Below are 24,760 nucleotides of genomic sequence, written 5' to 3' on the forward strand. Positions count from 1 at the left end.
TTATACAAAAATTGGCTGTAATAACCATTCTTTTTAGTGTTTTTGGTGGAGTTACCAGGTTCTTTTAGCACCATTTTTAAAAAGCACCTGGATGCTATGACCGCACAGTGGGTGCGAAGCATTGGAATAGAAGTGCAAAAATGACAGCGATGGTAAGGTGTTTGCAGTCAAGAACGTAAAGTCTGCCTTCTCTGAAGGCGAGGCTGAGCCAGTGTATAGCTATGTGGGTCGGCTGCTATTTTAATCTGTAATGTTGTCGGGAATACCTGAGGGAACAGCCTGGCTCTGTTGGAATCGGGGCTTGTCTGTGTGGAAGTTCCAGTTATTATGTGTAGCCTATGTATAGGTATGGCGGGTTGCAGCAGGCAGATCAGAAAGGTTGTTTAAAGATTTGCGTTAGTATGAGAGATGCCTACTGGGCACCTCTCTTAGGTTCAGTGGAGCAGGCGGCATATAAGTGGGCTTTTAAGCATGGGCCACTGCACCAGGCAAACCCAGCAGAGACTAGCCAGCATCTGCGCACACGTGAACGCATCACGCTGGCACTCCTGCTCTTGCGGTACCCTCCCCCCTCAGGCGATCCTCAAACAGGCCAACGGCTCAATTGTACATTTTGAGTGCCTGTGACTCATCTCTTGCGCTACAATATTCAGGATGAGATCACCCACTTTGTCAAATGCAAAGTGCTAAATGTGCCCAACTGCACTGTAGATTCCAGTAAAATGATGAGGTAATGCCTGAGATCCATCATGGAGTCACTACCTCGTCCTAGCAATGATGCTGTCATTGCGTTCGTGACCTTGTGATAATCAGCAATGGTTTGGGGAATTTTGGCAAGGTGCTCCTTTACTGGGCTCCCTGCAGTGCAGACAGGTGTGGCGGCAGCAGGAGCACCTGCCATGCAGCCGTCCCACCACGTCTACAAGCCCGGTGGCTTCAAAGCGTGGCTGTCCCAGAGAGAAAAACTGGGCACAGTCAAGTGCAACTTTGCATGCCCACATACACCATGCACTCTTGGCAAAGGTCTTTCTCTCTGCAGCTTCCATTGTAGTGAGGAATTAATAGACTGCAAAGGCATTCATCAAGTCCCAGTTAGGTTTCTTTTTATGTCACTGTAGCAGTCTTGTCAGATGCTGGTAATTGGGTTCAAAGTGCCATCACAGTAAAAGGCTGTGTGGGAGTGAGTCAGAAGGGGCGGGCCCTCGCCGTCTCAGGTGACCTCACTCTCGGCCCAGCTGCTCCAGAGTGCAGAGAGTAGGAAGGGAGGAGGTGGGGGATGAGGTCATTCTTTTGCTGGGAGTGTGTGGGCTGGATTTGCGTAGGAGTCTTTGTGTGCGTGTCTGCATTCATGAACGATAGACATTGGAAGAGATAAGGCTGGAGATTTAGGAGCGAACTGAAAAAAAAGAAACGAAATCCTAAATTAAAAGCTAAGGGTCTGATATTGGTCAGCGACAAATAAAAAATAAAGAAAATGATAAATCTTTTTAAAAATCTAATTAAGTCTTTGTATTTATGTTGGTTTAATATTTTTTTTTGATATCTCAAGAAATGCGAGCGTGTGTGTGTCTGTGTGTGTTGAATTGAATCTATCATGAATAATTGATTCATAAATATCATTACATTTTGGTAAGTCACACCTAATTATAATTTACAACATGAACTAATCGCCTAAATTATCTGATATTTAAATTTTTAATTGTGTTAATTTTTTATTTATGCAGAAAATATACCAAAATGAAAAATAAAAACACGCTCATATCAGTGGACAAAAAAAAAAAAAATACAACACTGACCCATATGCTCATACAGCAAAAGGTGCACAGCAAAGTCCATTTAACAATAAATAAATAGATAAAGACATGGGGGATTTCATCCGGACTTTGTTTCATCGCAAAAAATTTGCCGCGGTCCTCTGCTCCTACTAAAAAAGCTCTTATGCATCAGTTCATGATCAAATGCTCCCTCCCACCTCACTTCATTTATGGCTGACTGGCAGAGTGGCTGGGCTTTGTGTCTGTTGTTAGAGAGATGAGCTGGGCTGATAGCCACGTGGAGAAAACAGGACACCCAAGGATTGAGACGTCACAACACAGGGGAAGCTTGCCATTGCGTATTCCAAGCGTGCACGAGAGCGCTATCAGATCGGTGAAACAGACATCTGATTTGAGGTGTCTATATCAATGCCAGTATTTTAATAGCTAAGAGAGGCGATTGTTTCATTGTAAATCCTCCCGTACACGTCGGTAATGAGACATCTAGATGGAAAGGACAATTTCTCTGCTAGCATGTAACAAAGTCATAGAAGGTTCTCTGAGAGATTGCTTTTGCGTTTTTTATTGCAGTCGTCAAAGCTCTAACTCTCCTCTCATGACAGACGACAACCTCATCACTCCAGCTTACATACTTAGGAAGCATCCAGCAAATAGCAATACTGTGATTTTCGTAAACATCCCCAGAGATGGGCTTTCAAAGACAGGCTTTGTGTACTTGAAAGCAGGTGGAAGAGACCAGAAAATAGCAAAGGAGTTTGTTGTCCCATAAAATACCAAATACCAGTTGTGCAGAGTCTGTGTAATTACCACACTGCAGGATAATTATAAAGAGGACAGATTCAGGGATGAAAAGGCCATTTGCGTGCACTTAAGTGAGCGATGGCAATTAACTGGGATGCCTATCCTGGTACTGAGAAATTGGGCTGGAAATCCTCGCAGTCAGTTATCACACAAACCAGAAATGACCGGCCTTCTCCTATCTCTTGGAGGTGAGGAGCCTCGCAAACAGGCTCGGGCAAGTTGTTTAATTTTTTAAGCGGCTTTTCTAATCTGCATTCTTCATTTTGTTTTGGACCCTTTCGTGCGTGAAAAATCCCCACTGCACAAAGACTGGTGGGGGCAGCTGTCGGGTTGGGAGGGGTCTTGAATTCCTGTTATCATAACTGCCTTTGTCCGTCACAGCGGCCAGATCCAGGGGCTAAGTTGGAGATTGGACAGGTTACCATATCCATTCCCCTCAGGGTAGCGTGCCCGCACTTGTCCACACAGATTCCAGCCAGAAAATGTTTGTGTGCTTATCAGCAGGATTGCAGCCAGAGCATGGAGGCCCAGTGGGGTTACATAACTTCTCTCTGCTCCAGTCATTGCATCTGCAGCAAGGCATAGACCCCTGCATCCCATCTATGCAATTTCCTTTTCCATTTCCTTTCAGCTGGCTGGTCAAGCCGTTGTGCGTGCTACTCGTATGGGACAGGAAGCTCAGATAGATGTAGTGTTTCCTCTCCACGAGAGCTCCTTGTAGAGCCTGCAGCTCACATCCTGTGGTTGATTATAAAGAATCACCCAGGGTTATATATAGCATGATGTTACACTGTTAAACCCATATGTTTGGTTGTCATGTTATCATGCTTGATTGTCAAAGTGATGCACCTACTGTAAATGAACATTCTGGATACATTGCTTGGGCTGAAACAAGAAACCGAAAATGGCAAAAATAAAGGAAACTCTTAAACTGGCAAATAGTCAATATACTGTAATTAAATATTTGATTTAATATATTATTATATATTATAATGCATTAATAAGTGATTACACTTCTTTATTCAGAAGTCATTACTACTACAACATATTTTTATGATATATTATATCTGTGTTGAATTGATCTGACTGTAAAAACGTAGATGGTTACAAAAGATTATTAAAAAAAAGAATAATAAAGATTTCAAATAAATAGTTTTAAACAAACTTGTAACTTGAACTTTCTAGTTAAAGAATGCTGGAGAAAAATATACTGTTTTCTTACAAAATATTAAGCAGGACAATATATTTTTTTTATATTTTTAATATTAAACGCAATCATGAATATTTATGTGAAGATTGTTTTAAGTTCACTTAAATTAAAGCCGTTATTTTTTTAAAGCCTAATAAATGTTGAAATTGATAACTTTCAATTATACGGTATAATGTTAAATTTCTATCAGTATTGTTTTAAAATATGTATATCAGTACCAGTTTTAGTATCAATGATACTGGCATTCATTCATAAAAAGATGCCATTACAGCAAAATGTAAAATATACTGTACTGTCTTTTAAGTTGTTTAACAGTGGTTTCTAAACCAATATTTCAACCCAAAAATCCTTGTTACAAACATTAAATATGCTTATACAAGGGCAATGCAACACACCATTGAATAAGCCTGTTAGCAGCATTTTTTTATTTTTTTATTTACTTACCAAAGACATTTATCAGTCCATTTATTAGACAGTCCCCTCTACTGACTGGTCAATGAATAAGACTGGGCTTTTCACTTCTCCCCTGCTGTTCCTTGACTAGATGTGAATTTCCCATGGTTTTATGGCACACTGCAGGGCATAGAATGCAGAGAGGTCTGACTGAGAGTCCCTACAGTGGGATAGAGGTAATGAGAGCACCTGCTGGGTCCCTGGCTGAGGCTCCGTCCTGCAGACACAGACAGACAATGTTAGAGAGCTGACACAGTGAACCTGAAGTCCTTGCAACCCAAAGTCATGTGAGCTATTGCCTGGCAGTGACATAACTGAGAATGAGAAGAAACAACCCTTTCACACCAGTGCCAGAGCTGTCACGCCAGGGTAATTTTAATCTTCTCTCCATGTGGTATCCTGCTTGTAATGCACAGAATAGAAGTGCTGATGTATGAGGTAGATCCAAAAGACAGCTCTCAAGACAATAATATTTAAATCCAATAATAGCCTTACATTAAAACAGCTTCCTTCAAGAAGTTTCATTTTAAATATGAGGTCGCCAGGAGCTAAGTTGCAAGGAATTTGTGTTAAATATCATCAATTTAAAGGGCACAATCATTTATAGTGCTTCAAATATGTTCCTGTGTTTGTCGCCACAACCGAGATAGGAGACATTCTTGGTGAAATAAAGAGAACTCTTTATGTCTCCTAGGGGTATAGACCTTTACAAGTGCCTGATAATGGGACTGTAGCTGAAATTGACTCCCTTTGAGAACTTGGCCTATTAGTCATGTCTGTTGCCTGTTACAGTATGGTATGTAACCAGAGATCTCTATACAATACCCAGAGGGCCATGCATCTTACGATACAAAACGCCCTCCAACTCAGCCCCCACTTCCAGCTTGGTCCTTGACGGCCAGCTCTCTTTTGTTTCCTCTTGTTCTCTTTTGTCTCCACGTGTTGTATCCCCCCACCCATGTGGCATTCTCTTTGCATTGAGTAATGAAGATTAGCCTGGCATCAGTCACAATAGAGCCCCCCATCACTAGTATCCCTTACTTAGACTCCCCAATCTTATAACAAGCTGTTAACCCCATTTAAAAATGTCCCCTTTCAATCGGCTTGTGACGGGGAATAATCCAGCCCGAGCGATTTAATGAAAATCGCTGTATCCTGATTAGATTACCCCAGTGCCGCCAGCCAGTGGCCATTAGCCGACCCTGTACACAGATAAACAGCAGCCCCGCTCCACAAATCCAGTTAAAAGAAGACGGAGAGAGGTTTTCTGAGGCTCAGCTCGCCTCTTACCAGCCTGCAGTCTTACTGCCTTTGTCAGTGGGATTATCCCCCATTTGGCACATCTATGGTAAGGACTCATTCATGTCCTCCTGTACCCACACTATCCATTATTGCGCTTGCTCATTTCTCTATCATTGCGCTAAGCGTGTTCTTCTATGGCATAGCACTGCAATGCAACATGTTAACTGCATTAGTTCTTAAAAAGAAAGTGCTCTTGCTTTTAAAGGGTTAAATATGTTTAATATTGCTGATCTAAAACTTAAAATAAACCAAAAACAATGAAATATCCAATACTGGCCCAAAAAAGAAAATCCTAATATCAGCCATTGGTCAGTATGGTTACAGTATATAGTGTACATAAATCAATTGTCACTTTCGCAGACTTCCCCCTACTAAATAGGAACATATAGGAGTGTGTAAATGGTACTCTCCTGCTAACTAAGCATATGGATCACCTACTTTTTAAAGCTTTTTTTGGTTTAAAATTGTCCAAAATACATATTCGAGAAAATACACAACCAGCAGTTTTAAAACTATCTGCTTCCCTTAGCTCGATTAGCTCAAAGCGGTAAGCTTGTAATAATGTTTTTAACTCCAGTGGTACTGGTGGATTTCCGCGGGAGATTCGAGCATGTCTTGGCGTCATTACGTTACATCTGTACACATAAAGGAGGAGTCTTGGCTAGTATGTGATATTGCGTGTGAGGATGTTGGAGGTGGAGATTTATAGCCTTTTTTCACAGCACTTGATATAATTAAACATCAATTTGATGGCGGATCCAGAAAGGTTCAAACGACAATCACCAGTGACAACAGATTCGCCCGCTGTAAAATGTAAAAGACTTCGTTTGGACTTTGTGGTGACTACAGAAAAAAAAGAGACTGCAACTGATCCCATGTGAAAACAAGGATGCATATTGGCAGGACATTACACAGTCACGCAATCCTGATGTTGTTAACATTAACAATTTGAGAACAAAGTATAATTGGCATGGTTTTGCATGATATGATAACTTATAAGCGATTGTTAGATTTACTGCAATGTCAGAAAGATGAGAGATGGTGACAAAGAGGAAAACCTGCGGACTGCAGCTTTAAACAAAAAAAAAGCAAGTACACCATGATCAACATACAGTCTGGTTATGATTAAACATGAATCCAGAATCGTATTTTGTCATCTCACAGACTTTACATTGTAGCACATGGTACAAAAACATCTTCATGTTTGCCCCCTCCCCAATGTAATTTCACCAGGTGTTCTTCACTGAGTTTATGAAGAGTTAATAGTGACTTTGTTCATTTGGGAACACGATCAAGGTCGTATTATGTCCTCTACAATCATGTGCTGATGAAGCCATAGTGCCTTTTCAATTCCCTCACAGCTTCTTTGTCCCTATTGTGACCTCTGTTACTGAAGTCCTACAATACTTTAAAAGCAAAACCAGTGTTTGTGTACACAGAAATAGCTCTCAATACAAGCACACCCAAAGGCTGATTGGCAACCAAGCCGCCTCTTCCATCTGTAAATGGAGGTATTCATTAGCTGCAGCTGCACCATGTCAGACTTAAAGTCTCCTTGTGTGGATGGATGCAGATGGAGAAGACAGCAGACACTGTCTTTCACTGTCAATCCTAAATTATTGAAAGTCTCCGATCAAGTAAAAGCTTTGATGAGACGTGGCACTGAAGGCTGGACTGGAAGAATCTAGCCCAAAAGGGTTTCAGAACAACTAAAATAGAGAAGTATCCCAATAGCGAATAGCAGGCTTAATTTACAACCATTTAATTTTGGCTAGACTAGTGCCCATGTTCTGGCCCCTAGCTAGAATGCAGTATCAAATGCAATTATTTAGCTAGCTGGTGCTCAAAGCAGGTATACACTAGACAACATGCTAGCTTGCTAATCTTTGTTGCCAAGTGTGTCATAATGCTCTCAATAACACGTCTTTGCTTGTAGTAGCATCCATCTGTGAAGTAATCCTGCCTCTAAGGGTACAGTGCACAGATAATTCTTGGTTGTTATCTTGCATGATTAGCATTGCTCTTTGTTCCGCATTACATGCATGCTCACTCAACGTATTGTGGAAAAATGAGCCATGTGTCTGTAGAGAAAAGGCTCAATGATATTTCCAGTTGCTTTAATGGAGTGAACGGCCACAGATTCATATTTCCTGTTCCTGACCTCAAGTGTTGTTGTCTTAATAAAGCTGTCTCAGTTATGTCATGAAACTGATCAGGGCGCTAATGTTCCGCCAACTGCTGTCATCAAGGATAAATTCGTCCACAACAATGGCGAATGAATGCTTTTCTATCCCTGTGCTCCCTCACTAGGTGAAGAATCTGCCAAATATTTTTATTAGCTTGTGTTTTCTCACCAAACATGGTTGGGTGACTTCCAGTGACAATCTAAGATGACTAAAACCTATACAGTGCAAAGACATGTACCTAAATATTTGGCCAGCAGCAGACTGATCTCTTGAAATGGCTTATGTATGACACGCCAATTCGTATTTCCATTTTTGGTGTGCTATCAACACGCATAATCGCTTTTCAACGTGTTTATGAACGCCGTTGACTTAAAGTTTCATTACTGTATAGATAAATCTATGACCTACCACAACCCTGTCCCTAAACCTACCCGTCACTGGGGTTAAAACCATTTATGAGTCTTCCCCTACCATCCTAGGAAAAAAAAATAATCGATCCCCAGATGTAGATCTACATTTTGCTTAGTTTCTCTCGAACATTTAACTGTGTGTGCATACACGCGGAATCACTCGGACATTTAACGGCGTAGACATACACGCATACACGTGGAGAGCTCAAAATGCATATAGATAACACGCCATTTGACTTGAAAGTGGTGTGTATGTTTATGCAAAAGTCATGATGTCATGTTGCCAGCAGATACATTTACAAGTCCACTATCAAGTGTTTTATATCAAGTCCAAGTCGAATCTCAAGTCCAACCATTAACTTAGGATTTTGGAGAAACATATACCATTCAAAACTATCAGTAAGAGTTTATACAAAAAAATTGTTTTCAGCAAGAACACATTAAATTGATAAAAAGTTAGAAAAGACATTTATAATGTTACAAAAATATATATTTCATACAAATGCTGATAGTTTACACTTCTGTTGTGCTGTGAACTGTTTTAAGCATTAAAAATAGGAAGAAATGTTTCATGAGCATCAAATCAGCATCTCGTATAATGATTAGTGAAAAATGTGACACTGAAGACTGGAGTAAATGCTGCTGAAAATTCAGCCTTTACATCAGTGGAAAAAAATAAATATATTTAAAATATCAAATATATTAACTTAAAATATATTAATATAGAAAACAGTTATTTTAAATTGTAATAGTATTTGGCATATACAGTATGTCTGTTTTACTGTATTTATGATCAAATAAATGCAGCCTTGAAGCATAGAGACTTTAAAACATTAAACTCCAAACTTTAAATGGTAATGACTATATTATAGCTCACAAAAAAAGCAAAAAATAAACGATCAAGCAATAAATAATTAAATAACCCACCTGGTAATTGTTTACAGTGAATTGTTTATGAATCATGATTTTTTGATTATCAGTATCGCTCCTTGATTTGTGTTGTTTACTAGTCTCTAATTCAAGTCGAACCTACAAATTTTTGTCAATTTGTGTCTGAGTTGCCATCTCTGTTGTCCAGTTACTTAGACATTCTTTACTCCAATGCATCACCAGACTCTGGTCTCACTGTTCTGTTCCTCACTTTATAATGGAAACAGGAAAATGTGTCTTTCTGATACAGGCAGCACACACAATAACGTCCCAAACCAGTGTCCTGCTGTCTTTTCACATTTCAAAACCCAACAATGTGGCTGCTATGGAAACAGCTGCCAAGCCTGTTGTGCTCATCTCTGGCCGAGTTCCTGTCTGTCTGTTTCCTCTCATTTCCCAGAGGAACTGGTCTATGTTTACCAGCCAAAGAGAGACACTGGAGCAGGAACAGCACTGGAGAGGCCCTCTCGGTCACAAGGTGCAGCTGCAAAAGCAAGAAGCAAAGCTAGGAAGAAAAATGGAGGGCAGGGAAAGGGATGAGGATTTCAAAACAAATTTGCAAATCGCATTACACGGTCAACATGTAATTAGCTTTGTGTGCGAGTGTAAATATTGATACACTGTAATGAGTACATGGAGTTTACACTAATCTGAAACCCAAAGCCAAGCTTAGCCTTTCTACAGAGCTCTCTGTACAACCGTTATGCTCGACGGGATCATCCTTACATTGTATTTTTATGGTGCCTTTTATGGTCTTCGAGAAGAGGGACATTACGAACACTTAGAAGCAGTCTTGTGTCAAGTATCTGATTTGGAGTGGAATCACGTAACATCGTTTCTGAACAGATGCGAACATGCTGAGACAAGAAGAAAAAAAAAAAAAGACTTGACGGGAGCGTCGAACAGAAGCCACATCAGGAGAACAGCTCCAGAGATTACCTTCATCAATATATAATAATCCAAGATTGGAAACATGATAGAAATGAGCCAGACAGATGAACAGATCATTGAGTAGCACAGATACCACATGTTTTGTTCTGGGTCAAAGAACTATAAAGCGATAATCCAGATACTCACTGTTCCAGATGACAGTATTATTACAAGTATGTTTGGACAAGTCAGATATGTTTATATCTAAAATAGAACTTTGGCCAGGCTGATCCTGAGCACTGGGACCGGGCCAGAGATTCAATTACTCTAAGTACACATTTGAGCAAGGTCAAGTTCGGCACACAGATATTCAAGACTAAACTGCAGCCAATGTCTTCATATTAAGCAGTTGCAGTTATTACTTAACATAGCACTCACGTTTTCACAGGTTTGGCAGACAGACAGGCCACTACACATAAAGAAAAGAAATATGGAGCATAGCAGTGAACCCAGCAGCTAATGCACACACACACAGGGCAGGTTTCCACCCAAACTACGAATTTCAATTATGAGAAAATTTTAAATATATTGCAAAATGTAATTTGGAACATGCAGCATTTCCATTGCTTGCGCTGAGTGAAAAAAAACAAATGTCGATTTGATCATTAGAAATATTGATCATTCTATAAATTATTTAAAAATACAATACTAAAAACATTAGTAAACTTAGGCATCATAACATTATAATGCGCAGTATGGAAATTGATATTCATTTTGAGATTTGCTAAAGATTATATTTAACTATTTAGATTAACTTTTAAATAACCTGTATGGAGTGAAACAGATCAATTTTAAACCAAAAAAAAAAAAAAAAAAAAGTTGATATGATATGGTTCTGACACATCATGCATCCCTATGCTCTGACAAGCTTCATGTTTGCTAGCAATCTGTTACAGGTGCCTTACTTCTGGAAGCAACAGCGTCCCAGACAGTTCTGGGAGGTAATAATAGTCAATCACAATGACTTTTTTTATGCACATTTAAGCATTTATTCAGTAAATGTGCTTATAAGCACTGTTTATGTGCATGATGTCTTACACTCAATGTATCGATCCACCTCAAATGAGTATATGAATATTTATTTTTATCTATTTATTTATATATGTATCCATTTATCTTGGCGATTCCATCCAGCATTTTAATGAATATTCATGGATGAAAACCCAGCTACCGAAGCCAGGTTTTACTCAGCAAACCAAATTGAAATGTTCACTGTAAGGTATCATTTACAATTAAGATGTACAATTTGAAACGCCATAATGAAGAACTACACTGTTATTATATAAATGCCACTTGTTTGTAATCAAGTTGTGTTGTTTCTAAAAGAGCGACCCTGTGTAGTGCAGAGGTGGTTTTGAGCAACTTGATGACAAGCCTGTGTAGATTTGCAGCATAAGCCTACGGAATCTGGCTTTTTCTTTGTGGAGAATGGCTTCCTGACAAGCCATGCAAGTTACATTTGCAGATGTACACAAGGGATTTAAATATCATCTGGTTCCCAGGCAACCACAACAATAATGAAACCTATATGTAAATGCGTGACACAAAACCAAGTCTTTTTTTTTTTCAGAGATCTGGAGCAGAGGTTCTTCCGCTAAAGAGCTGCTCAGTAAATCTGGCCCTGAAAATTTTCAGGCAGTTGGCTTGCCAGAGCCTCAGGCTTATTTGCAATGGCCCATTCGTCACCGAGTGTCCAGTTTTGCCAACTCGCTAATAGGACACCATCCTCAGTGAATAATTGGCCCTTTTTTTATTTTTTTTCGCCATTATACTGCAGCTCTGCACATTTTAATTTCACCTCGGCAAGACCTGCATTGTTTTCTCTTGGGGTTTTGATGTCTCTTTTGGCAGAAGCAGGATATTAGAGATCTTTAAAATGGATCATTCTTAAAATGTTACCCGCGTTCTCCCAATGACAAATAGTCAGCACCGATCCATATAACCCATCTCAGCAAACTCTTCAGCTATGCAGCAAAAGCAGCAGTGGAGAAATCACTGGCAGGTGGTCATTAGCACGTCACTGAAGAATGACAAATGGTTTAGCCAAGGCATTGAAGCATCATACTTTTCACTAAAATTACACAATTTTCAAGATCGCTCTCTGCTGCTCAAACACACAGATATCTGATCTTACACTTGTAAATACACCCTCAAACTGCAGGCTGACTGGCACAAATTCACAGCCTGCTGTAAGTAAAACGTTTCTCTTGTGTCCTCTATCTTAGCTACATCTTTTTTCCTCAGCAAACAAATGCTGCACATTGGAGGACAGGGACCTTGCCTTGACAAACGACCTGCGACGAGCCTCCATCCACTGCAACAGTGGCCAAGGGCCAAGGGAAACGGGATTAAATTATCCACCCAAATTAAAAGAGCATATCTGTCTTGTCCCTGCTAACAGCTGTTAGCATTTATCTCCCACATGTGTCTGTGCCATTCATTCATTTTATAATCTGCGTTTATCAGACTGGCTAGGCCGAAGTGGGGCAGAGGGGACCAAGAAGAGGCGCCCGGGTGCTAATTGCCTTGCCATGCTCGAGAACGTCTGTGTGTGTGTGTGTGTGTGTGTGTGTGTGTGTGTGTGTGTGTGTGTTCCAGAGGACTCCACTGTTTTGGCAAAAAAGGGGGAGATGGAAGTGTAAGAGGGGGTAGGGAGGGATGACACAGGTGCAGAAACAGGAAAAAAAGGAGGGCTATTACACAGCGGGAGAGTCTGCAAAAAGTCACTCCATCACAGACCGCTGATTAAAATTTCATAGGAAGGGGCCAGAAGGACGAGTCTGCTGTAGGTAGTAGTTAAACAGTAGAAGTGGATTTCATTTATTTGAGTAGGGTTCTGGGTCAATGACATATAAGTAAATCACAATGAAAAAAAAGTTTTAGAAATCTACTCTTTGAATTATGTTGGTTTCATATGGTTTAAAATAATTATCTTATATCCATTGTAGTTTAAATTTTATGTTTCTAAAAATGCCATGTTGTGTAACCAAGTAAAAATAATATTTTCCCTTATACCTGGAATTCCCTTATACATTCAAAATATATATATATAAAAAAAACAGGGAAAAATATGAATATGAATTAATTGTGGTAATTTTTACAAATTAAAGAATCGATATAGTTTACCCAAAAATATAAATTCTGTGATTAATTACTCACCCACATCGTTCCAAACCCGTAAGACTTTTGTTCATCTTCAGAATACCAATAAAGATATTTTTGATTAAATCTGAGAGCTTTCTGTCCCTCCATAGACGTCTACACAGCAACTACTTTGACGCTTCAAAAAGTTAATAAAGAGATTGTAAAACTAATCCATATGAATTGAGCAGTTTAGTCAACATTTTCTGAAGAGACTTAACAGATATAATTTAGGCTTATTACGGTCCTATAAATTAATTTATATTTGAATAAATTAATATATAGCACAGGAAAAAACAGTATATCCCAGTGTTTCTGTCCTTGTGCTTCTTGGTGAGCGGCATGCAACGATTTTCTGCAGTTGTCGGATGAAATACAAATTGTTTGTTGTCCAAATGTTGCAGTTTAGTGAGAGTGACGGGTTGTGTAAAGGATGGGGCTACATTTTCAGATGCAGTCGTGTCTCCGTAGACTCCTAACAAGTTGCTGACATCTTTTTTGTGAGAGTGAGGTTGCAGTGGAAGCGGACGTTTATTGACTGCGCTTGCTTTGATGGGGAGAATCACAAGAGAGATCAAAAGGAGGTTCGGCAGCCGTTCGGGATCGTACCACACTGATGTTTACTTTTCACATAAGTGCTCTTCTATTGGTTATTAACAGCTTTACTGAGTCTCTTTTCATGTTTTTTTGGCCCTTTTGTTAGGATATCTGCTTGTAAGAGATTGTAGTCATTGGCTTTATGGCCACTTGTCAATTGGCCATCCGCATACAGAGGTCTGCATTAAATCACAAACTGTGATCAGCCCCATGCTGTAACTGTATTGTCTAAATGTCAGGATACCCAGAGTGGGGGTACAGGGGCATGGGACTATGACAGTAGATAAAGTAAAGAGATTCAAGCTTCATTCTAGTGTGTGTGTTTGACAGCTGTTTTCTTCCACACTCATTTCCCCCTCCCCAGACCCCCGTCAGCCTCCCCTCCATTACTCACCCCAACACTCCAGCACCAGGACAGCAGTGACAGCTCCCCTCCCTGAGCTCAGCCAGCGAGGTGCAGGAACCAAACTGAGAGAGCAGTTGAAAAGGCACGCAAGATCCGTGAAATCCTATCCATGACGGTGAGGGCCTCAGATGACTCTGATGTCCACCCTGCTGTGATGATGGTTTATATGTCATCAGGGACAGATAGGATATTCCTCCGACTGTAAATTTGCTGGCGGCTTGGTATCTCCCTCGGTGCATGGATAGACATATCCTGGAGGGAGGTCCTTATGGGCTATAGAGTTTCGAAACACTTCCTAAGGTTGATGGCGAGTGTGTGTCCCTTGGCACAAGTCGTCTATTAGGGTTCCTGGGTAATTGTTGTGTCATTACAGAGGTAATCGTGCAGTAGCTAACCCTACAAAAATACTTGAAATAATATAGATAAATGCACATGGTGTGCAAACAGCCCAAAAGCCCTTCAATACATGAAGGATGCATATTAATCTTGCTAGGTCATAAAAGTGTTAATGGCCATGGTGGAATCACAGCACCCTGGGAAATTGTTATGAACACTGCAGGGTACAAAATTATGTCATATAGACAGATTTCAACGCAAGATCATTGACACCGCTTGTGCTTCATGGAACAAAACATTGCCAGAGCTTAGGACAGGTTTTGTAGGAAGGAACTCCTGTTCAGCTCATATTTCTGCATGACAGCCAACAATCTTTAAATTGGTAGGTGCATCAAAGAACCATTTTCTTGGGTTCCAATTGACTATGCATGGTTCTTGAGCTGACTGGAACTGACTGTTACATTATAGGTCTTTTAGATCAGCATATTGGTGGAAAAGTGGAAAAATTAAACTCTTCTGGGTTCTTTAAAAGCGCCAGTAAAACCATTGAACTGATTTAGGTTCAGGGTTCCAGACTGCAACCATTTTTTGAGAATGTGCGAGTTAATATTTTATGTGGTCGCATTTGTGCAAGTGCATAGTCATGTACTCTGTTAAATTCACGCATGCGCAACAGAACGCATTGTATCAGCAGCTGTTGCAGTCCGTATGTTCAAAACGAACGAGTACATCATGAATCCATTTTCCAAAACGTGTTTTTGACTTATACTGAATCACTACGGTACGCCCATAATAAGTATTTATATTCTAACAATTTTATCCCGGGCTCGGCTGCGACGATGCCCAGTGCCTGCGTGACTCGCCATAGACATTGATGGAGAGCTACAATGTTCTTCCGCAAAATACTTGCAGTTTATTCATTAACGAACGTACATGTCACGCGCATTGCACACTAATGGTGAAACAAACGTGCCAATTAGGAATTAAATCAGTGTAAGTTAAATGTACAGTGTGCGACAAAAAAAATAAGACGCTAACAATGTCAAGATCAATATTTTGCGGTGCGTAGCAGTGCAGAGATCGTTTACACACAGTCTATTTTGCTGTGCTAAACACGCTGAATTAACAGTGCATAGTGTGTGGTCAAAATGAGCACACATTTACATGACAATGAATTATCATAAATGCATTTCACGAGTTCACACATTAAATCTACAGGAGTACTCGGAGTACTCTGGGTTTGGGCAAAATATCCCTATACTGGGGTAGACCTGGCCGAGTGTGAGGTGATGGGGTGGTGGAGGGATGCTGAGACACCTGAGGTGAGGAAAAGCTTTATTTATACTTCATCTTGAGCTGATTGGTTACCTGAACGTGCTCCTGAACCTGAACATGCTCCTCCCGAACTTTGTTACATAAAACTTAATTTAATTAAATAAAATGTTGTAATCTCAACATAAATGCATTAAATTAAATACCACTATTTTTTCATAGCCATCTTTTTACTTTGAACTTTATTATTATTTTTTTTTTTTAGAATATTGTGATTTGATAGTTAAAAGATTAAAATGTTTTTGCTAATATAAGGTCTTGTGTCATTGTCAGTCTTTTTACATCAATGCAAATCTATGTTATGCAGATTGAGACTACTATCAGCATGCATTGATTAATCCCATGGCATGTAGCAAAAGAAAAAAAAAAGTGCAACTAAATCATATGCTGGTGCGACCAACTGAGAAAGTTGGTAGCACCAGTGCAACCAGTGGAAAAGTTAGTCTGGAGCCCTGTGTATGTTCTCCTGTTCCTACTGAAAAAGCATCTCAAACCAGCCTATGGTGGTTTGCTGGTCTTATAGTCTGGTCAAACCAGCCTAAATGGCTGTTTTACAGGGGATATGGGGCACTTTTCAGCTGCCTGGAAGACCAGCTTGGGACTTGCTAAACTAGAACTGTGAACCAAATTGAAATACAAATTGTGCAGACTGTAAAATCAGCTGAACATGCTTGGGCTGGTTTAAGATGGCTTTTCCAGCAGGGATGAAAACCTAAAATGTTCTTCTATTGCATTATACTCTAAAACCCCTTTTTGAAATGTTTAGCTGCAGCGCTTGCTACGGTCCCAATTCTATTTTTTAGATAAATATATAAATACAGCACTTTTAACTCAAGTGTTGTTCTTAGTGACTACATCTTACACACATACAAGCACAGACGCACACATACACACTTAGGCTTCCCATCAGCAAATTAACTGAATAAAGAGCCTCTCTTTGCTGGGTCGTTTGAGTGGCTAATTAGTCATCAGCGCATGCTGTGTGGAGAGAGAGAGAGAGGAGCGCAGAAGAGAGATCGGTTTTGCATCAAGAGGTAGAACTTCAAACGACATCTGATGAAAGCCAAAATGCTTAATTAAAATCTATTTGTATTAGCGAAAAATCATCATAATTTCAACCTCAAAAAATAGAGAGGGTTAGAAAAAAAAAAGCTGTTTTGTTAGACGCGGGTGGAGATATAAACACATTAGTTTAGATAATGTGCCGACTTTATTATCCAAGCAGGGAGCGGAGACAGCGAGAGGAACTGACTCTGAGATTGGCGATAATTTCCCCTTTGTGTCTAACTTGGACTGCATCCACATTTGCTAATAACAGTTTTGCGATTCTCCCCCTCGCCTCTCTTTGCCCGCTCTTTGTCTGACATTGGCTCTTAGCGCTGCATGCAAACCCCCTGGCACTGTATTTATAATAGATGGAGCTCAGTGTGCACAATATAAGCAGGGTATAAAGGGGCTTTCTACACCAGCAGCCAGTCCAGAAGAGTCAAATCATCTCATCTACATTTTCCTTTCTTTTTCGTTCATGTAGTTGCTCAGATGTGTGTAAAAAAATATAGTATGCTTATTCCAAGTTCTTTCAACCCTCTGCCATCTCTCAATGGCATGTTGCTTTAAGCTGCATTATATAGAGAATTTATACATATGCTGCACTGTTCCGATCAAAGCAGGTTGGGTATGTCCACAGACCATCTACTAAGTAATAAGGCCTACAAAATGGACAATAATGGAATAATTCCAATAGATGCATGGTCTCTCTTGGTTGCTTAAATTCCTGCATGCTAAAACATGGCTAAAAAAGCTTCAGTGCATGGATAATTCATGCACTCTCAGGTAGTGCTCAGAATCATAAATGAATGGAGAGCTGAAGGGGAGAGCTTGCAGTGGTGAATTGTAGCTGCTGCAGTGGACCGTGTTTCAGTTATTTTAGTTTTTGTTGAAGGCTCCGCTTTATTGCATAACATGAGTCAAATTGTAGCTAATGGTACAGTATTAGTGCCTTTCTTTCAGTGTCGCCAGTGAGGTCAGAGAAAGTACACAGGAACCATTTGGCTTCAAGTAAATTCAAGTCAATGTTTCACTTAAGCAGTAGCTGGGATTGCATGGCATTAGAAATGTATCTCATAATTTTCTATGTTTAGTCTGAAAATGTAACCTCAAAGAAATCCCTGCATGCACAAGGGTTTATGACATTCAAAGGGACCCAATATATTTTCATGTATTCAATTTGGAATACATGGACAATTTTGGACAATTTCTTTTGGTCTGAGCTAAAAGAGATGTACAGAAAGTGTAATTTACAGCTGACATGAAATAAAGAGCTGCAAGGTTTACTGCCATTTGACTGCCAAAGTGCTTTTACCGCAACACACTGAACAGAACTCTCTAATATCCAAACTGGCCACTGTGACTTGGGAACAATATTGTTAAACCACTGAAAAAGAAACTGCTGAGTGAGCAGTCAGTGAGCCATGATAGTGCTGTCTTTCTTTTCCGTCCTCCCTCTGTCTGCCAAAGTATTCATCAGAGGAAAAACAGAGTGAGGGAAAAGGTATCTTAAGTAATAAGACAGTAATTTCTCGCTCAATAAGCACCGTACAAAATAGCCTACGCTACATAGATAAATACTATTCCCTCAACCGCAGCAAGTGTAATAAAAATTCCACGGATGTTCAATTTCTCTCCCAGAACATTTTGCCCATCAGCTGCACTCGAAAAATGTTCTGTGCGAAAGTCTCTATGTAGCAGATGCAGTCGTTTACACATTCAACAGTGCGACCAACTAAACCAACACCAACTGGAAAAGTGTTGATGCACCACGTGTTTCACTTACCATGTGGTTTTTCAGACGGTTACCTTTCCCTTTATAAAAATCCCTGGACTTAAGAGTATTCAAAAGCGTACTCATGTTTATGCATTTCTGTTTCTCCTGCAGACATGTCTCGAACTGGAGAGGTACCTACAGACAGAGCCCAAAAGGCTTTCGGAGCTCTTCGACGAGGAGCTTGACTGCCTCCTTACGCCAGCCTTCATGAGGGGAGACAGCGACGAGGACCTGTTGGACCCTCTGCTGCCCAATTTATCCGACGAGCCCAGACCCCCACCTCTTCTGGTATCCCTTCCCAAAAACCTCCATGCCCCTACCAACGCCAAGAGTACCGACGCAGGGCTAAAAGAAGTCAGTGGAGGGGTTAATCCCGCCCAGCTAAACGCAGTCACATCCCTCACACCACCTTCCTCCCCGGAGTTGGGACGCCATCTTGTGAAACCCACGCAGACTCTTACCGCCACAGCTGATGGCACGCTCACGCTGAAACTAGTGGCCAAGAAAGTGGGACTTGGGGCAGCAAAGTTAGTAGCGACACATTCACTACCTTCGCCACCAAATCGCGGGGCACAGAGCGACGGTGAAGGAAGCCTGGGAACAGTAGGCGGAGGGGACATCCCGGAAAACAAAAAGAGGGTCCATCGTTGCCAGTTTAATGGCTGTAGGAAGGTTTACACAAAAAGCTCCCACCTAAAGGCTCACCAGAGGACACATACAGGTGATTAAATGCGCCTATAACATATGTTTTAGCTTTCCTGGAGAAAGGCTTCTGGTATAGCAAGTCTAACTCTGCATGTGAAAAGATGAAGTTTTCAGAGTCAGAAAATACTATAGAAGGGTCACAAGAGATCTTGTGAAGCCAACTCGATTTTTGCTACACAGCCCCAAAGCAAAATATCTGTTCTTCTCTCTACTGCACCTTAACCTCAAACTAAAATGAGCCCAGCCATGCCATTCAAAACCTGCCAGTGCAGTCAGTAATTGCAAGAAGATTGATAGTCTGACTGGGCTGAATCTTGTTTCCCAGCTAATTCGAGCTCACACGCTCTAGTGCCGTAGTTGCTGCCCTCTCGCTGAACCTGAGAGCGTGTTGCACTCTGCCATGGCCCCGAAACCTACTGTGACAGTGGCCTCAATACAGTGTATCTGTCCCCTGTGGCCAACTGTTGACTCAGCAGGTTTCTGTGAGAGCTGGTGGTGCTAATCGCTTTTAGGCTGATTCTAACGTATAGATGGTGCTTTTGAAGATCGGGGGAAATAAGCAATAGCCGGAAAAATGTTTTGGCTTGCTATAGCTCATCACATAATGTGTTTATTACAAGACAGATTATTCTTTTAATTAGCTTAATCCTGCTCTTTCAGTTATCATTTCCGTAGATTACTAAAACAGGGAGATTAAAATTACAAGAGGATTTAATAGAAGCCTACTTGCTACAGTACTCTATGCTAATATTTTTGGTTTAGGAGCACTTATGGCCCTGGAAAGTGAATTAAGCATTCTACAAAATTCAGGGGGGAAATTTTATTTATTTATTTATTTATATTATTTTTTTTGGAATATTTAAGAAAACCTGAGAAATGGCATAAAACAGTTACAGGGTTGGCTGATGCCCTTATATATATATATATATATATATAAACATTATTAAATGTTGAACAGTAGGCTTACCTTATTGGCTGAAAGACAGATGTTGTTAAACATGCATCAATCAGTTGGTGAGAATCCAACAAAGGGCTACCTAGGAACATCGACATGACCAAATTACAAATCAGATATAATTTCACATTATGATTCCCATTATTCTGTTGAGAAAGGGATCTCTGTTGATTTGGATTTAAGGTTAGATTCATTGGGGAGCTTTTATTTTGTTTTAATTGCATTAGGGAGTTGTATTGTATCAATATACACCAATACTTCTGATCGGGTGTCAGAAGTTGCTAGAAGTATTTTTTCCACATTCATTTGCACTCATAAATGCAGACGTGGAGCCTAGTGGCAATGACATGGTCCAACTTTGCTTTGTCAACAATGTTTACTAAAGTTAATAGAACGTCGCTGAATGGGATTTGGAGGTTAAAATGGGTTACAATCAGAGAGCTCATTTTGAAATGCAACATAAGCCACTGGAGAAGCCGAAAGGAATGGATGATAATTGGGCCGTACGTCTGAAATCTAAACTTCTGAGACAAAAATAGCTTACCAGCAGTCTGTCTTGAGGAAATGTAATTAACCACACCGTACACACCTAGGACACTGGTGCGAGGGAAGGAGCTTGCCGTTTTGGAGGGGATCTGTTGCTAGGAAACCATATCAAAAGACTGTAATAGGTTGATTATTTGCAGCTCTATACCAATTGAAGCTCCAATATGCCAAATCAATCCCACCTTTCCCCTACCCTCTTTGGGTACAGTTGGGGTTGCCAGGCAACTACATCATCCATATCTAAAGTAAGCAATAATTGGTTGGTATTGAGTGTCCATAGGTTGCATACCGACTGAATGGCTCTTTCTCTGTCTCTTCTCTCCTTTTAACACTCTCTCTCTCTCCCTCTCTTGGCTGGTTGCTAGGCGACTCCATCATGCATCCGTGACTCTCCAAGTTATAATTGGCCTGCGTTATGGTTGCCGTGGTTGCAGGTCCAAGCCTGCCTCGCTGCTGTCAGACAGCAAGAGAGGGAACGAAATAAAGAGATGGAGGAAGGGGGCTACGGCATAAGGAGGGAGAGCGAGCGCGAGGGGGTCTTTGGCCAATTATTGTGAGTGTAGTGCGAAACGTTTGCCGTCTCACACCTGCGGCCAGCCACTCTCCAAATGACACAGAGATGCTCTTCCTGCACACTTGTAGCAGTCACAGACACAAGAGCAGACGTGGCAATATTTGCTCCAACTGATTTTATAAATTGAAAAAGCTCAAGGACAGGCAAACATAATAAAATAAACCTCAAGGCACTTTGACCTACTGTTTGTCTGTGCGCATCTTGCCTGGCAGAGAAAGATGAGAGATGTCAAAGAAGACCCGCTTCTTGTTTGCAATATTTCCAGAGGTGAAAAGAGAAAAAAGGCCAAGTACATTGTATTATATTTAAAAAATCCTCTTCTATTTGTCATCGGAAGTCAAGAAATATTTTTATGGGGAATGGAAAGAGGAATTGGTCAGGCCTCTTACGATTCGTTTTCCTCATCGCCATTGCCGTGTCATTCTTTATGTTGCATCATAACAGACTTTCAGGACAGACTGAGCAACGTAGTGGTAAATCGGACGTTATGTCACCCGTTACATCATCTTGCATCATAAAGCTAAAAAACGAGACAGGATAAATAGATGAACATACTTTGATTTCATAACAGTAACAGTGTGCTCATTTCAACGGCATACGTTTTTGGGGGTATGAAATATTGGAAAGCGAATACCTTCCACTTTCCCCACATCTAACTGGATCATATTTTCCTTACAAAAGGAAAAAAGAAAATAACAGCCTGTAGTCATTTCCATTCCCTCTATGATTTTCTTCATCAGTTTCCAGAGTCAATCGTGGAGGTCCACAGGCACATCCTTGCTGAAAGACTAGCATAAAACAGCATGAAATTCTATGTTGGTCCATAATAGTTTAAACTTGCTAGTATAGTCTTTCAAGTAAGGCAGGTTCTGTAGGATTGTTAATGATTAATCATTCATTGATTAACCATTAATAATCAAAAATCAATAACCTGCCAACTGCATCTGTCTGGCAATCATCTGTCTATCTGTTAATCTATCCATCAATTTATCGGTCTATCTATCTAGTCTGCCTATCTAACCTACCTTTAACTACCTAAACTATTTTTTTTTTAATTACATTACATTACATTTGATCCTACAATCAACTAGTTTAGACTTGGTCGGAACCAATTTAGTGAACTTTTTTCCAATGGCGAAACAGACACTTTATTCTGGTTAGGAAGATTGGTGCACACAGCGTTTGCTGAAGTAGCTGGCAGTTCTTGCACTGTGAATATGGCATTGTTTCCCATTAAGCGTCATTAAGACCCCAATTATCATTACCACCTCCAGATCTGTATCCATGCCATCAACACCCTCCCCATTCCCACCCAGGCCCCAGGCTGAATCCATTTCTGTTCCCCGAGAACACTGTCACTGTGCTGGGACCCTTTTTTCGGGTGTTGAAACCCCCCTTCCTCCCTCACTCAAGGCCATATTTTGAATTTGAGGCATAAAAATATAGCATGTGGAACAATTGGGATCTCCTTTCCCATCTGTTTAACTTCATTTGAATTTCAGAGCTCAATGGGAGGGTGAAGAACATTTAGCACAAATGGCTTCATTTTGGATACTTGACTTTGGGTTATGAATTCATTCTGTTATGGTGACTAAGCACATTTAAGCAGCCCCACTTTAATTTAAAAAACAGGTGGAAAATGACTCTGATCAAATCAATTTTGGTGTCTGAAAACGATCACCTCTATATATTGCCTGAGAAAGCAACTTTTTTTTACTATTGAGAATACAGGAGGTTTGGACTACGCACATGCGATTGGTCGACTGGGAGAAAAAGCAGCAGTTTGATTGGCTGGCTGGGTTGTGTGATTGAGAGAAACAGTAATGAATGATGTTGATAATGGAACTGCTGGCGGTGCTCACAGTGGCACAGTGGCTGCCTCGCTCCAGAGGTGCACCATCTGTGTACAGGTGTGTGTGAATGGTAAAGCATGGATTAAATGATGTGTGTTTGTGCATGCAGGTGAGAAGCCTTACAAATGCTCCTGGGAAGGCTGTGAATGGCGTTTCGCACGAAGCGACGAACTGACAAGGCACTACCGCAAACACACTGGTGCCAAACCTTTCAAGTGCAACCACTGCGACAGGTAAGAGACACTGCAAATGCTGCAAAGATAGCTCGCAATAAATGCATATGCTCATTTAACACTCTATTATTTCTTTAAAACTCCTACACATTCACTAGTCCACAGTCCTCAAGTGTCCATAAACAAATTCCTTTAGCTATTAGACTAGAAGACCAAACTCTCTCCCTCAAACAGAACCCTCCCTTCGCTCTTGTTTTCTTAAATTCTCTCTAATGGCATGCACATACCAAACTGCATCAGGCTCATTGGAAGTTAGTACAGGCCCAGTTCCCTGCTGAATAACTCATTCACAGTCTGGTCCTGTGATACCCATTACTGAATTACTGTGAATATCTCATGTTCGCATCCTGTTCCACTTTCCTCCATCCTCCCTTCGGTACAGCATATTCACACACTGTGGCTTGAGTGCAGTGCAGGGAGAAAGAGAAGTTAAAGGCATGGGTGTGCATTCCAAGGTAAGAGAGTTATACAACAGTATATAAAAGAGCTGGGTAGAGACACAGGGAGAAATGGATGCAGAGCTACAGAGGAAAGACACAGCATATTTGATGAGTTTGGTGAATATAATGAACTAGAGCACATGCAAATTCTTCCCAAATAAAGCACGACGTGCCAGTTACTTGGTTTATTGGTACCTTAATTTTATTTCATCATCGCCGCATTTAACAATTAACAACATAACAATGTTGACATATATTGTAAGTCATGAAATAAAAGTAAAGGACCAATAAACCACGTATCTAGCACGTCGTGTGTTTTAGTTGGGAAGGATTTGCGTGCAGTTCATTCTATTAATCAGGAGCAGTTTCCATCTGTTTTATTACCAGTTCATTTAAATAACTATATATACCTATATATAACTATATATGTATATATAAATGGGTCATGGCTTAATGTACCATGGGACCCACAAGTTGATAACCACTATTTTAAAGTATGCACAATTAGAATTGATGTCCGAAAAAAAATTATGTACTTGCCTGGATGGTTGCCCGGGTTGACTGAAACGGTTTAGGGCAGCGATCGCTTTTTTCTGACCAAACCTGCTTGAAAATAGTAGATTTTGTAATTTTGTTTAGTTATGCTAGTGGCACTAGTGTTTAAATCTTACACCTTCATTTATATAGCTTTTTTTACAATTACAGATTATGTGCAAGAAGTTTTACAATGATAATTGTAAATTAATGGAACAAAGATTATTTTGGCTGTACAACAGCTCTAGAAGAAAGTTAAGCGCACATGCACACACACGTGATGCAGA

General features: G+C 40.4%; 1 protein-coding gene across 2 annotated transcripts in view; it reads left to right on the forward strand.

Annotated features, from left to right (window-relative positions):
• The window catches only part of klf7b (Kruppel like factor 7b), a 44,653-nt gene that overhangs the window by 12,179 nt on the left and 7,714 nt on the right, over nucleotides 1-24,760 (forward strand). Inside the window, exons 1-3 of one of the 2 annotated variants that reach the window (XM_089133219.1) lie at nucleotides 14,110-14,256; nucleotides 18,745-19,354; nucleotides 23,376-23,499. In XM_089133219.1, the coding sequence (XP_088989345.1) occupies nucleotides 14,251-14,256; nucleotides 18,745-19,354; nucleotides 23,376-23,499 (740 nt within the window). In that variant the 5' untranslated portion in view covers nucleotides 14,110-14,250. Of the gene's footprint in view, nucleotides 1-14,109; nucleotides 14,257-18,744; nucleotides 19,355-23,375; nucleotides 23,500-24,760 lie in introns of those variants that run through there. The other variant, XM_039682200.2, reaches the window with a different exon arrangement.

This window comes from Pimephales promelas, chromosome 7 (assembly GCF_988280905.1).
Source record: "Pimephales promelas chromosome 7, fPimPro1.hap1.1, whole genome shotgun sequence".
NCBI lineage: Eukaryota > Metazoa > Chordata > Actinopteri > Cypriniformes > Leuciscidae > Pimephales > Pimephales promelas.